This window comes from Ipomoea triloba, chromosome 15, assembly GCF_003576645.1.
Source record: "Ipomoea triloba cultivar NCNSP0323 chromosome 15, ASM357664v1".
Taxonomy (NCBI): Eukaryota; Viridiplantae; Streptophyta; class Magnoliopsida; order Solanales; family Convolvulaceae; genus Ipomoea; species Ipomoea triloba.
In genome coordinates this window covers 26,203,965-26,218,512 of record NC_044930.1, presented here as the reverse complement: position 1 = coordinate 26,218,512, position 14,548 = coordinate 26,203,965, and the positions used below count along the sequence as shown (strand labels likewise).

The window sequence follows — 14,548 nt, the reverse complement described above, 5'->3', positions numbered from 1 at the left end:
AAAAAAAAAAAAAAAAAAAAAAAACAAGAGACCATTTTTCCCACCGACTGGAGGATTGGTCTATCATATCATATATATCATGATATGATTAATTACAATTAGTTATCAATTATTCTAATATAATAATTCTTTAAAAAAATAATCAATTTGTTCTCATTTTTAATGGTCTGGCCGGCTGGCGTATTTCCCAATCACACCTTTTAATTTTAATTTTAATATTTTCTCAATTTCTACAATTAATTATAGCACTTTGCATCACTGTTACTATTTTTAACGGAAGGTCACCGGTTTGAGTTCCATTCCAATTAAAAATGTTGACATATCATGTTGAGCAGATACTATGATTATTAAGTTAGATTGTAATATTTTACATACATACATACATACATACATACATACATATATATATGTGGAAGGGTTCATGTGCGAGTATAGCTTTTCGTGCGGTTGTGTGATTATGCACCTTAAGCACACAAACAAAAGACCTTAAGACTACAAAACACGCACCTAAAGTTTTGAAATGGTGATGCGCAAAATACACACCTTAAGCACACAAACAAAGCACATTAAGAACACAAATCACGCAACTAAAGTTTTAAAATGGGGCACCTTAAGTGTCAACACTGACACACCTTAAGCATACAGATGACGCACCTTAATTAAGAAGGAAAACCACGCACCTAAAAGAGCTTTAGGTTGACGCACCTTAGGTTTCAACACTGACGCACCTTAAACACACAAATGGTGCATTTTAAGAAGGAAAGCTACGTACCTAAACAACCATACAACCGCACGGGAACCTATTTCCATATATATATATATATATATATATCTTGTCGCATGCGATCGTTTTCTTTTTTCTTAAAAGTTACTACATAGTCCAGCATATACAATTTGAGGATGTATTTTGAATGAAGCACGCTTTGTACTGTGAAGAAATAACAAATCAATTGAGAGTCGAACCTGAAGTCTTGTGCTTACCAAGTCAACTAGCCGACTAATTCGATTGTGTTGCACCATTAGTAATTTCTATTAGTCTTGTAGTCACCAAGTCCTGTGAAATATTATATTATGATTAAATAAATAATATTGTAGGTGAAGATGTATATCTTTTTTCTTTTAGTAAAGAGATAGTGTTAACACTAATTCTTAACCTTTAACACTAATTATTATTAATCGGAGTATAACATTATAAACTCATGAATATTTCTCTCTGATCTACATTTTTTTTCAAATGTGGGAGTCTTTATTAACGTAACCACTGCATTTCCTGTTCAATAGTTCAGAGTTCAAACTAAACCTGCTCTTGATTTCAAACCCTGCATCTCTCCCTACACACTAGCTCACTAAAATTCTTGAATGGCTTTTGTTGTCGTAACTTCTCTACTGGGAATAGTGGATCAACACCTTTGGCATCCCAACCCATCTTTGAACAATATTCTTGATGATGATAAACAACTAGTCTTGTTGTTATCTGAAAAGCTTCGCTTTCTTCAAAACTTTCTTGAGACACAGACTGTTAATGAAAGTCTGGATGCAGAGATCAGAGATGTAGCTGTTGAAGCAGAAGCTGAAATCGAATCACAACTCAGAGGGGTTTATTTGGCTTCTACCAACCAAGATTTCTGTGCAGATGAAGCTTGTTGTGGGCTTCACCTGACTTTGCAGCAAGTAGTAAGGGATGTTGAGGCACTTGAAGTCCGGATCCAGATTGAGAAGGAAAGCAGATCTGCCCAAGATCAGTCACAGTCATATGGCAGTTCATCTCCAGATGTTTTAAAGTTAGAAAACAAACTACCTGCCGGCGGTTCCACTTCCACCCATCATCATGATTTAGAGCCTGAGAATCAAATGGTGGGATGTGATGATGAGTTTCGGAAAATAAAGAACATGATCATTGGCAAACAGTCTTCTGAGCAACTAGAAGTCATCCCGGTAACAGGCATGGGAGGCATCGGGAAGACTACACTAGCAAAGAAGGTCTATGACGATCCCGATATTATGTCAAAATTTTACATTCGGGCATGGGCAGTTGTGTCTCAAGAACCTGATATGAAGCGGATACTCATTAGCCTTTTAGCCTGCATTGTACCAACCACCAATGAACTCAACAACAAAGAACAAGGTCAGCTAGCAGACCAGTTGCGCAAACATTTGTTGGGTCAAAGGTATTTGATTGTCATAGATGACATATGGAGCAGTTCGGCCTGGGATGCAATCAAACAATGTTTTCCAGATAATTTGAGCAGAAGCCGAATCCTGATGACTACCCGGCAGAAAGAGGTGGCTGAATATGCTAGCTCAAGTAAGTCTATTCATTCCATGCGTTTTCTAAACCAAGATGAAAGTAGGGATTTATTTGAGGCAAAGGTGTTTGAAGGGAAACATGTTCACATCCCTACTAAATTACAGACCATAGGGGAATATATTGTTATGAAATGTCAGGGATTGCCACTAGCCATTGTTGTGATGGCTGGACTTCTACGTGCACTTGACAAGTCAGTAGAAGCATGGGGTGATGTTGTTAAGAATATGAATTCTTTGGATGAAATAGATCCTACTAACAAATGTTTAGGACTACTTTCCTTGAGTTACAACTACTTGCCTAGTCATCTGAAGGCTTGTTTCCTCTATTTCGGAGTTTTTCCGGAAGATAGGGACATTCTTGCTACTAAATTGATCAACTTGTGGGTTGCGGAGGGATTTTTAATGAAAGAGAAAGAGATGACTAAAAGTTTGGAAGAAGTGGGAGAGAGTTACTTGCGCAATCTTATCAATCGAAATCTAGTGCAAGTCAGCCAGCAAAGTTTTGATGGCAAAATCAAGTCATGTAAGCTTCATGATATGTTGCATGACATATCTGTGAATGAAGCTAGAAGGGGGAGACTTCTGAGTGTAAGAAAACAATTCCAATCAGCAGATAGTTGTCGTTGGATTAGTTGTAAATCAACTAATTGGCCTACTTCTGATGGAACTCATTCTATTCTCTACTTTGGTGAAGATGTGTACCTCTCCAAGCGCAACTTGATATTCTCGTGTATGAAGTTGCTGAGAGTGTTAGACTTATCATTAATAAAATGTTGGCATGGGGCGCCTAGTGAAATTGTGGAGTTAGTTCATATGAGATACTTGGCTTTGACGACTGTGGGCTCTCTTGACAAATTTGAACTGTTTAAGCTTCGAAATTTGCAGACTCTAATTATTTGTTCCTGGAGGGAAGAATGTTGTTTGCAATTGCCACGGGATATTTTGGATTTGCCATGGTTAAGGCATGCATACCTTGACAAGAGAGCCACAGTATACCTCCCAAATGAGATTCAGAAAAGCATACAAACTCTGTTTTGGTTGAAAGTTAATGGCCTGGCCCCAAGAACAACAGATTTTGCAATGGTCCCAAACTTGAAGGAACTAGGGGTTTACATTGACAATGATTTGCCACCAGGTGCTTTTGACAGTCTTGTTCATTTGCGTTTGCTTGAGAGATTGAAACTTGAAAGGAGAAATGTGGAGGGCTTTTATCTTCCAACTGCTCTTCCTCAGAACCTTAAGAAGTTGACACTTTGTAATACTTATCTTTCGTGGGAGGACATGGACATTATTGGAAGGTTGCCAACGCTCGAGGTGCTCAAACTGAAAGAGTTTGCCTTCTCCGGTCCAAGGTGGGAACCAGCAGATGATGATGGGTTTAAGGGATTAAAGCTCTTCCTTATTGCACGCTCAGATCTCAAATGCTGGATTACAACTGATGATCATTTCCCAGTCTTGGAACGCTTAATCCTAAGATTTTGCTTGGACTTGGAAGAACTTCCAAGTGAATTTGCAAATTTAAATGCACTACAACTAATTGAGTTAGAAAATTGTTATCCTATTCTGGTGGAATCTGCAAGGAAGATTCAAGAAGAGAAACAGAGCTATGGTATCGAGTCACTTGTTATTCGTGATCTTGGAGCTAAGGTCTGTCTCCTATTCCCCTTCCTTGATATTGAAATATTGGTTTTGTGCCCTTATATATATGGAAATCATTCATTCTAATATCTTTCACTTTATTTAATTTTGTCAATGGAAATTGGTTTTGTAGATTAAATTGCCAACTAAGTAATGCTCTAATGAAGTACATGAAAGCTGTGAAGATGAAAGTGAATCCTCTGAAGAATATGAAAGTGAATGAGGAGTTTGATGATGATGTAGCGGGCGTTTGAGGAAACCTGGTTAAAGCCGAGAAGGTATGTACTGATGGACGTGAGCCTAAAACCAAAGGAAATTTGTCAAATATAATGATTAATTCAAACATTGCTTTTGATAAATGAGCTAAGATTGTTGTGTTGTTGGGCTGTCAAGTTCAAACCTTGTTTTTCACCCTCCTCTTCCTCTTCCTCCTGTTGTATGTTCAACTAAAATTCCTTTTGTAGAGGCTGATTAGACAGACATTGGATTTTAGATTTTGGTGTTTAATTGTGTAAGTAGACTACTCTTGTCAATTCTGGTGCAGTGAATGTTCATTATCATGGAAAACTCAAAATATTTGTTGCCAAAATTTGAAGTACTTCAGCTGTCATCTTTCATTTATGCTTGCATTATTTGGCTTATGGCTCACCATTAGAGATTGGGAAAATTAGAAATGGATGTTCAACCAGAGGATAATTTCCATAGAAAAAGCTTTAATCTTGGAGCTCTCAAAGGTGCAGGCAACTTCCAACCGAGTTTGTTTGGCTGTTGATTTGCTTATAAGGTTTTAGTTTCGACAACTTAGCGAGCAGTCTATTGGCCTTTATCAAGATTGTTGGTTTGATAATCACAAAGTTCTAGTTCTAATCTATATGAAAGTGATCTATTGTCCTCCTCGAAGTCAACTGATTACAGTAATATATAAACAAATATCATCAACCAATCATCACTTGAGCCTGCAGCCAGGATGCATGCATATTTGGGAAGTCCATGCATATGTGACTCCCTCCAAGAAAGAATGACAGAGAAATGCTGATTTTGTGCAAACAACCTCAATAAAATGTCTAAATTTATAGTGTAATATAGTGGTAAGAACGTTAGTTTGTCTAATAAAAAATCAAATAAAGTATCTAACTTGATAGTGTAATATACCGGAGTAGTAGTTAGAACGTTAGTCAAATAAAAGATCAAATAAAATTCCCTCCTTTTATGCTAGAAATCATTTTTCTTTGTAGAGAGATTAATGTTTATAATATTAAATGATTTAGATCGAGGATTTGAAATTTTAATTAAAATATAATACAATTGAAAAAAAATCACATATCCGTATTCATTGGTAACATATTTTGTCGGTAGAGCTATCAAAACATGGCTTAACCGACTAGGTTAGGATCATTTAGCCCATTTTTAGGTGGATTTAAGTGAGAAATTTCTAACACAGTCCAGCCGGTCCCAACCCATTTAGCAATTTATGCTATGGACCTGGGTCCACAAGTCTATATATATAATTTTAAAATTCTATGTTCACAATTTTAGATCTCAATATATAAAATTGCATTACTTAAGATTCACAATCTATATAAAAAAATTGTGAATGTTTTTTTTTTCAAAAAAAAAAAAAAAAAAAACATTCACAATTTTTGAACTCTATATTTACAATTTTTTTTTATAGTTTCAAAAATTGTAATACTGTTGAACGTAGAGTTTTGATACTGTTGAACATAGAATTATGAAATTGTAATTTTATAAAATTGTGAACATAGAGCTATGAAATTGTGAAAATGGAATTATGAAATTGTGAACATAGAGTTATAAAACTGTGAACATAGAGTTATAAAACTGTGAACATAGACTCATAGAGTTATAAAATTGTGAACATGGAGTTATGAAATTACAAGTTATGAAACTGCAAATGGAAGCTCATAATCTCCACAACACACCACAAACATCTTAGATTAATCAACAAACATAAAAGGCCAAGTCAAGCACCCAATGACTAGGGAATTGTTGGGCAAAGGCCGATAAAAAGGCTTAAAAAGCCAAGTCCAGCATCGAGCGTCTCGAAAATGTGTGGCGATTATACAGAAATAAAGTTGTGTCTTCAATTCGCTACTAGCTATAACTTTTGATGTAAGTGGTAAGCACTTGGTCCTATCTAACAAGTAGTTGTTCAAAACTGATGCTAGAATGGGAGATTGTTGGGCGGAAGCCGGTAAAGATCAAGTTTGGACCGAAGTCCCATGAAGCTTCCCAATACAACATTAAAATTTCAATGAACTATTGTTTTGATACAATCATTAGTATAAAAATTAACAAAGGAGACTGATTTTTTGCAACTGTTCTGAAAAGGTTTAACATTTTCTAGCTCATTTTGAAAATGTCTTTAATTAGCAACTAGCTCATTTTCTAATATTTCTTTTTTCAGGACAGTAGGATTATTGCCACCTGGCATCATCTCCTTCACCTTTCTGTTATAGCATTAGTTAGCAGTCTGTTAGCAGTAGCAGTCAGTTCCTTTTCCCTCCATTCTTGATGTATATAAAACCATGTATTTCAGTTATTGAGTATCACAATAAACAGATCATTTTCCTTCTCTGTTCTTCCCTTTTTTCTCTCGTTCGAAGCTTCGCGACATGGTATCAGAGCTCACTGTTTAGGAGCTTCTTCTGTCAATCATCCATGGAGCCATGGCCTCCGATCAGCAGTCGATCACAGCCGATCGACAACACAGCAACGAATCCAGCAGGGAATCAGACTACCGGCAACACGGCACCCTCTTCTTCTACGCCGGCGACCGGTTCCGATCCCTCTGAGGTAACTTTCAATCCTCAGACACAATCAAACCCCTACTACCTGCACATTAATGAGAATCCGGCCCTAGAGCTAGTTTCCTTCCCAATGGGAAGATATGGATATTATTGGCAAGTTACCCAATCTTGATTTACTCAAATTGAAAGATTTTGCCTTCTGCGGCTCAGAGTGGACACCCAAGGATGGGGAGTTTCTACAACTAAGGTTCTTCCTTATTGAGCGCTCTGATCTCGAACATTGGAATGCAAAAGCAAACCATTTCCCAGTTTTGGAGCATCTAATTCTAAGATATTGTTGGGACTTGGAAAAACTTCCAAATGATTTTGAGGAAGTTTGTACATTGCGATTAATTGAGTTAGGCAATTGTTGTTCTTCTCTTGTGACTTCAGCAAAGGAGATCCAACAAGCTCAACGAGTCATGGGATATGAAGGACTTGTTGTTCGTGATGTAACTAAGGTATCTCTCTAATTCCCATTTATGAATTATGATGAATTTTGATAAATAGTTTATGATGGTTCTATACCTCTCCTATTTTTTCTTAATTGTTCTGGTTTTTAATTATATTTTTTTATTAGATTGAGCTACCGGCCAATGAAAGCTCGGAAAAAAGGAGTGAGTATGCAATTTGATAACTTTGTGTTTGAGGAAATCTAGTTTAACCAAGGTATGCATACCAAATTACCAATTGAACATCAAAACCTAGCTACCATCTCATTTAGACATTTTATTTTGGGTATCAAAGAATTTTAGCTTTTCCATTTGTGTTTCTTGAAGGGAATCATATACAAGTTACAATGATGCATTGGCTTCATTCCCAGAAATGCATCCTGGCTGGCTGAAGTTGTGGTGTGTCTCATTTGCAGCTTTGACTGTTATTACAATGCTGTTTCTTTGGGTTCTTTGAGTTGATGTTGGAGTTCATCTTCCATAATATAAAATGTTGGCTGTTTGGTTGAACTGTTATTGTATCAAAACAATGGTTCTGAAGTGATAGTGTATTACTGGATTGTGAGATTCATTCAAGTGTTAGTGTTAAATATGATTTGGTATTTGGTTGAGATGTTAGTTCTGAACTTACTGTTTCAAAGGAATATAATGGTTCATTGAAATATTAATGTTAATCCATGATGTTTGAACATAATAAGAATTCCGATGCTTATCACTATATAGTATGAATTCCGATGCTTTCAAGGGCTATTTACATTGGTCATGATTTTTTTTAGTGGTAGTAATTTTAACTCGCATTGGCAGCTTAGTCGGTCACAGGAGTAAAATTTAGGCTTATGGGCAATAAGCAAAAGTTTAACATCAGTATTCAGTTGAGTTACATACTATGATTTACACAATTGTTATATCGTGGTCCGTGGTCCATGGTCCACAAAGCTTTGTGGACCATGGTCCAAAAACGACACCGTTTCTTATAAGTAAAAAATCGGCTAGCATCACATGTTAACGGAGCTCCGTAAATAAAATTACAGTTTATCTCAAATGATACTCCATCACATTTATTTTTATATTATCACTGACCATTAGTGTGAGCTACTATTATGTTGTGTTGCCTGTCCTTGTGTTCCTTAGGGATGTTACAGATCCATTCTTTCATTTATAGGGTCATACAAAACCAATTCACTCTGTGTGGTGGGAGTGGATCAGGTGCAAATATATCTTCCTGTGCGGTTGTACGATTAACACAAAAAAATGCACCTTAAGCATTCAAATGATGCACCTTAAGTACACAAACCACGCATCTAAAGTTTTAAAATTGCGCACCTTAAGTACACAAATCACACATCTTAAACACACAAACAAAACACCTTAAGAACACAGATCGCGCACCTAAAGTTTTAAAATCGCGACCCCTTAATAAGTTTCAACAATTGACACACCTTAAGCATACAAATCACGCACCTTAAGAAGGAGAACCACGCACCTAAAGCTTTAGATCAACGCACTTAAGTTTTCAACACCTGACGCACGCACCTTAAGCCACACAGTACAAAACCACTCACCTTAATTAAGTACAAAACTCACGCACCTTAAGAAGAAAAATTACGCATATTAAATTTGACCTAGATGTAAAAAGACCAAATTACTATCACGCATTTTTTTAATCATTATTAATCCTGAACGTTGATTTAAACAAGATTAATGACTCAAATATAACCGCACAACTACACCTGAGATAGCCAATCGCACAAAAATTCATTTCTATACATACTAGTAATTAATAAAACACACATGATGAGAGTAATACTTTATCATAAAATCTTTTACTTGATAGTGAAAGAAATATTAAAAAAAAATGACTTATTGCTAGGAAGAGCATTCCATTGGGTCTTTAAAAATAAATTATTTGACATTGCATGTTATACGCTATATAGTATGGATTATTTTGATATAATAATAGAGAAGTGAAGCTATGGTTGTCACTATTGTAGAATTTTAAAATCATTACAAATGCTAGACAGCTACGTGATTATGCGTGCAGGTTGCCGGCCAGCTTTATCCATCACAATTATTGAAATAAAAATTAACCCCAACACAATCCATTATTTAAAATTAAACTACTAATTTAATTGGAGAAAATATTAATATTATCATGACAACTAGTCATGAACTATCACGGTAGTTGTATGTTGTTATATTTAATTTGAAAAAAGAAAAAAGAAATCTTAATATTATCATGACAACTAATATGTTATAGGTTGTCCATTTGTTATAGTTCATTTGAAACAAAACCTTAATTGTATACCATGCTAGTTTTCTATTGTTATATTTAATTTGAGAGATTGAAAAAATCTTAATATTGACATCATAACTAATGCATGATTGTATGCTAGTTGTACATGTTAAGAAATGCGTGGATCACCTTTAATACTAGTTTGTTGTCTGTGTCACATTAAGAAGTAAGGAGAAAATTTGAGAGCACATATTTTATAGCTTATAAAATAATGACTAATTGTATGTTTTAACTTTTAAGTAGTTAATTCACCGATTGAGTTTTGAAAATCGAACAAATATAAATAAAAAAAAATTAATGGTTAAGGTTGTTTATTTTCATCGAGGCTTTGGCAAACTTATATATATAATTAATACGAGAGATAATAAGAAAATCTTAATATTATCATAACAACTAATATGATAATTATCTAATGATATATTTACCCCAAGAGGCAATAAAATTGAAAATCTTAATATTGACATAACAAGTAAAATGGTACGTAGTTGTGTGCATAAAACATAATTTATTAGATAAAATAATTTGAATATAAAATACATTATAAAATTACACATCTCACTATTAATCTTTTTTTTTTAATAAAAAACAAAAAAGCATTAAAAAGTCACAATGTTACACATCACAAATAGAACTAAAATTAGAAATAAATATCATAAATCACAACTTTAATACTATACATATACATATACATATGTCCCTTTGTCCCCCTCTGAATCCACCCTTGCAAATTGATGTCGTGTTAATGAATCTACACCATTAGTCCATTATAATAAGTAATGATTTATGATCAGTAATACTTTTTAATAAACTTATATTATATTTACTAAATTTAATCCTACAAATTGATGTCATCTTAATAAATTTACTGTATAATAATAATAATAATAATAATAATAATAATAATAATAATAATTCAAGATCAATAATACTTGTTAATAAATTTAATTCTAGAGACATTGAGAAAATGATTAATTATATACTACCTTGGGAAGTCTGGCAGCCCATTAAAAAATTGGAACAAATTAAGTTTTTTTTTTTCGACTTATATATTTAATTTGGTCTAATTTAGTGGGTATCCAATTGATGAGTGAGTCATCTAATTAAACAATCAATTAATCATGCAATGCTTAGGGAATGAACCCTTATTATCTATTCTTTTAATTATTGTTTGAACAATAACACCAACCAAATACATAGTAGTATAGCCAATTGCAAATTCTCCTATAGATCCATCACTAGTTGAGAAAAAGAAGAAGAGAAAAAGCAATTGAATTCAGCAATGGATTATGTTTTTGTAAGTAGTATACTAGGAATAGTAGAGCAACTACAGCTTCTTCTTCTTCTTCAGAAACCCCCACACAATAATAATCTTCCTGATGATGCTCAAATCATCCTATCCACCTTAAAGGATAAGCTCCATTTCCTGCAAGCCTATCTAGACAAACCTAAGCCCAAATTTACCTCTGATCCCGATCGCGAGGCAGTGAAAAGGCTGGATGAAGAAATTAGAGATGTTGCAATGAAAGCAGAAGATGAAATCGAGTCCAAACTGGGTGAAATTTACCAGGTGCAGGGTGAGGGAGTAGCAGTAAAGGAGGCTTGTGAAGATCTTCATCGGAGCTTGCAGCAATTAGTGAAGGATTTTGAGTGTGTTGAAGTGCAAATCAGAGATCTGCAAATGAGACATACATTTGATGATGCTTCTTCTTCTTCTTCTTGTTTACAGCTAGAGAACGTGAGGGATGGTGTCTCCTCCTCCTCCTCCAACTATGAATTAGAGAATACAATGATAGGAATCGAAGGTGATGTTGAGAAAATAAAAGACATGCTTCTCATTCAATCTTCTTCGTCCACTCAACTACAAATTGTTTCAATTGTGGGAATGAGTGGCACTGGAAAGACTACTTTGGCAAAAAAAGTTTACGAAGATCCATCAATTGTGTCACACTTTGACATTCAAGCATGGACGGTCGAAAGTCCACAACACGGTCTGAGAGATCTACTCATTGATATTCTAAGCTGTATTGTGTCATTGACCAAAGAAGAAATCTCCAAACAAAATGATAAGCGGCGGCTAGCAGAGCAACTCCGCAAACTTCTGATGGGCCAAAGGTATTTCATTGTCATTGATGACAGTTGGTCCTTGACGGCAGTGCAAATATTGAGTAGATATTTTCCACGCAATAATAATGGAAGCCGAGTTCTGATAACTACTCGAGATATGAGTGTGGCTAAATTTGCTAGCAGCTCAGATATGTGGATTTTCGAAACACGTAGTCTGAATCCAGAAGAAAGCTGGAAATTATTAAGCAAAACTGCAACGTCTAATGGAAAATTACCCCTCGAGTTTGAGATTATAGGGAGACGCATTGCTGAGAAATGTATGGGAATGCCACTAGGAATTGTTTTGATTGGTGGACTTCTAGCCACACTCAACAACTCACCAAAGCAGTGGGAGGATATTCTGTTCACCATTTCATCATTCAAGGATTGTACAACAATAGTGTATTCCACACTTGAAGTTTGCTGCAACTATTTGCCTACACACCTAAAACCTTGTTTTCTTTATTTCGGAGTCTTTCCTAAGAATACCAAAATTCGTGTGAAAAAGTTGATAAAGTTATGGGTAGCTGAAGGATTTGTAAATCCAGAGATGGACAAGAAGAAGAGTTTAGAAGAGATAGCTATGGATTATTTGTGTGATCTTATCAATAGAAGGCTAGTTCAAGTTTACCAGAGGAGTTTGGATAGAAAGATCAAATCATGTATGCTTCATGATTTATTACATCAATTTTGCGTTACAAAAGCACTTCAGGAGGACATTATGGTGGCTTGTAGGACGGAATATGATAAGTTTCCTGAAGGTCATCGTTGGGTAAGTTGTCGAAATGATTACTTGTCAATTCCTACAATTTATTTCACTCACTCTTCACTTAAAACTCGTTCCCTTTTCTACTTTGATGAAAATTTATATCTTGCAAAGTGTTGGTCGATATTCTCATCTTTGAAGTTGTTAAGAGTATTGGACTTATCACTAATAAAATGTTGGCATGGCATGCCTAGTGAGATTGTAAATTTGGTTCATTTAAGATATTTAGCTTTACGAACTATAGGTTCTGTTTGTAATGACTCTCAATTGTTTAAGCTCCAAAGTTTGCAAACTCTCATTCTCTCATCGTGGACAAAAGAGTATCAATTGCAACTGCCATGTGATGTTTTGGATTTGCCATGGCTAAGGCATGTGCGCTTTGATAAGGGATCGTCATCTTATCTCCCAATTTTGGTTCAAGAAAACTTACAAACTCTTTCATGGTTCAAAGTTACCAGCCGAGACTCAAGAACAACAAACTTTACAAAAGCTCCAAACCTGAAGGAGTTGGGGATCTACATTGAAGGTGAAGTATTGCCTAATGCTCTTGACAGCCTTGCTCAGTTACATCAGCTTGAGAAGTTAAAGGTTAAAATGGGAAGGGTGGAGCGGTTTAATCTCCCAAATTGTTTTCCATCAAACCTCAAGCAGTTGACCCTTAGTAATACGTATCTTTCATGGGAAGATATGGACATTATTGGCAAGTTACCCAACCTTGATTTACTCAAATTGAAAGATTTTGCTGTTTGTGGCCCAAAGTGGACACCAAGGGATGGGGAGTTTCTACAACTAAGGTTCTTTGTTATTGAGCGCTCTGATCTCGAACATTGGAATGCAAATGCAAATCATTTCCCAGTTTTGGAGCGTCTAGTTCTAAGATATTGCTTGGACTTGGAAAAACTTCCAAATAATTTTGAGGAAGTTTATACATTCCGATTAATTGAGCTAGACAATTGTTGTTCTTCTCTTGTGACTTCTGCAATGGAGATCCAACAAATGCAACGAGACTTGGGATATGAAGGACTTGTTGTTCGTGATGTAACTAAGGTCTCTCTCTAATTCCTATTTATGAATTATGAATTTTGATAGATAGTTTATGTGTCTTTTGATTCTATTAATCAATTTTTTATTTTTTTTGAGAATAATCAATTTTTTTTTAAATCACTCCTTCCTCTCCTATTTGTTTTCTTAATTTTTCTGATTTTTTATTTTATTTTTTTATTAGATTGAGCTGCCAACAAATAAAAGCTCAGAAAAAAGGACTGAGTATGCAATTGATAACTTTGTGTTTGAGGAAATCTGATTTAACCAAGGTATGCATACCAAATTACCAATGGAACATCAAAACCAAGCTACCATCTCATTTAGACATTTTTATTTTGGATATTTGCAAAGAATTTTAGCTTTTCCGTTTATGTTTCTTGAAGGGAATCATATACAAGTTACAATGATGCATTGGCTCATTCCCAGAAATGCATCCTGGCTGCCTGAAGTTGTGGTGTGTCTCATATGCAGCTTGGTGTTATTACAATGTTGTTTCTTTGGGTTCTTTGAGTTTATGTTGGAGTTCATCTTTCATAATATAAAATGTTGGCTGGTTGGTTGGTTGAACTATTATTATTGTATCAAAACAATGGTTCTGAAGTGAGAGTGTATTACTGGATTGTGAGATTCATTGAAGTGTTAGTGTTAAATATGATTTGGTATTTGGTTGAGATCGATGTTAGTTCTGAACTTACTGTATCAAAAGAATAGAATGGTTCATTGAAATATTAATGTTAATCCATGATGTTTGAACATAATAAGAATTCCGATGCTTATCACAAAAGCACAAAAATAAAATGACTTGGCTTTCAAGGGCTATTTACATTGGTCATGATATTTTTTTAGTGGCGGTAATTTTAACTCTCATGGACAGTTTAGTTGATCACATGAGTGAAGTTTGGGTTTATACACAGTAAGCAAATTAAATGTCTAACCTCTATGTTCAACTGAGCTACATACCATGATTTACATCATACAGATGATTAGTCAGGTCGGGACGTGGGGAGCCTTAGTGTTGGGGATTCAACCTTTTAGGAAGATACAGTTCAACATATAGGTAGGTGTTCTTCGGAAGAACAAACAAGCTAAGCTCATTTAAAGGTTGCTAATAACAATGATTCAATGAATCAGAGATTAC

General features: G+C 35.0%; 2 protein-coding genes across 2 annotated transcripts; both read left to right on the top strand.

Annotated features, from left to right (window-relative positions):
- Positions 1 to 1,359: 1,359 nt before the first annotated feature.
- Positions 1,360 to 4,562, top strand: LOC116006410 (putative late blight resistance protein homolog R1B-17). Its single transcript, XM_031246764.1, has 2 exons — positions 1,360 to 3,954; positions 4,079 to 4,562. Exons 1-2 carry the CDS (start codon positions 1,360 to 1,362, stop codon positions 4,097 to 4,099), a joined length of 2,616 nt encoding a protein of 871 aa, XP_031102624.1. The 3' UTR covers positions 4,100 to 4,562.
- A 6,138-nt stretch (positions 4,563 to 10,700) lies between these two features.
- LOC116007276 (putative late blight resistance protein homolog R1A-4) lies at positions 10,701 to 14,227 on the top strand. The gene is made up of 3 exons (XM_031247910.1): positions 10,701 to 13,413; positions 13,592 to 13,679; positions 13,794 to 14,227. Exons 1-2 carry the CDS (start codon positions 10,777 to 10,779, stop codon positions 13,667 to 13,669), a joined length of 2,715 nt encoding a protein of 904 aa, XP_031103770.1. The 5' UTR covers positions 10,701 to 10,776; the 3' UTR covers positions 13,670 to 13,679; positions 13,794 to 14,227.
- The last annotated feature ends 321 nt before the right edge of the window (positions 14,228 to 14,548 follow it).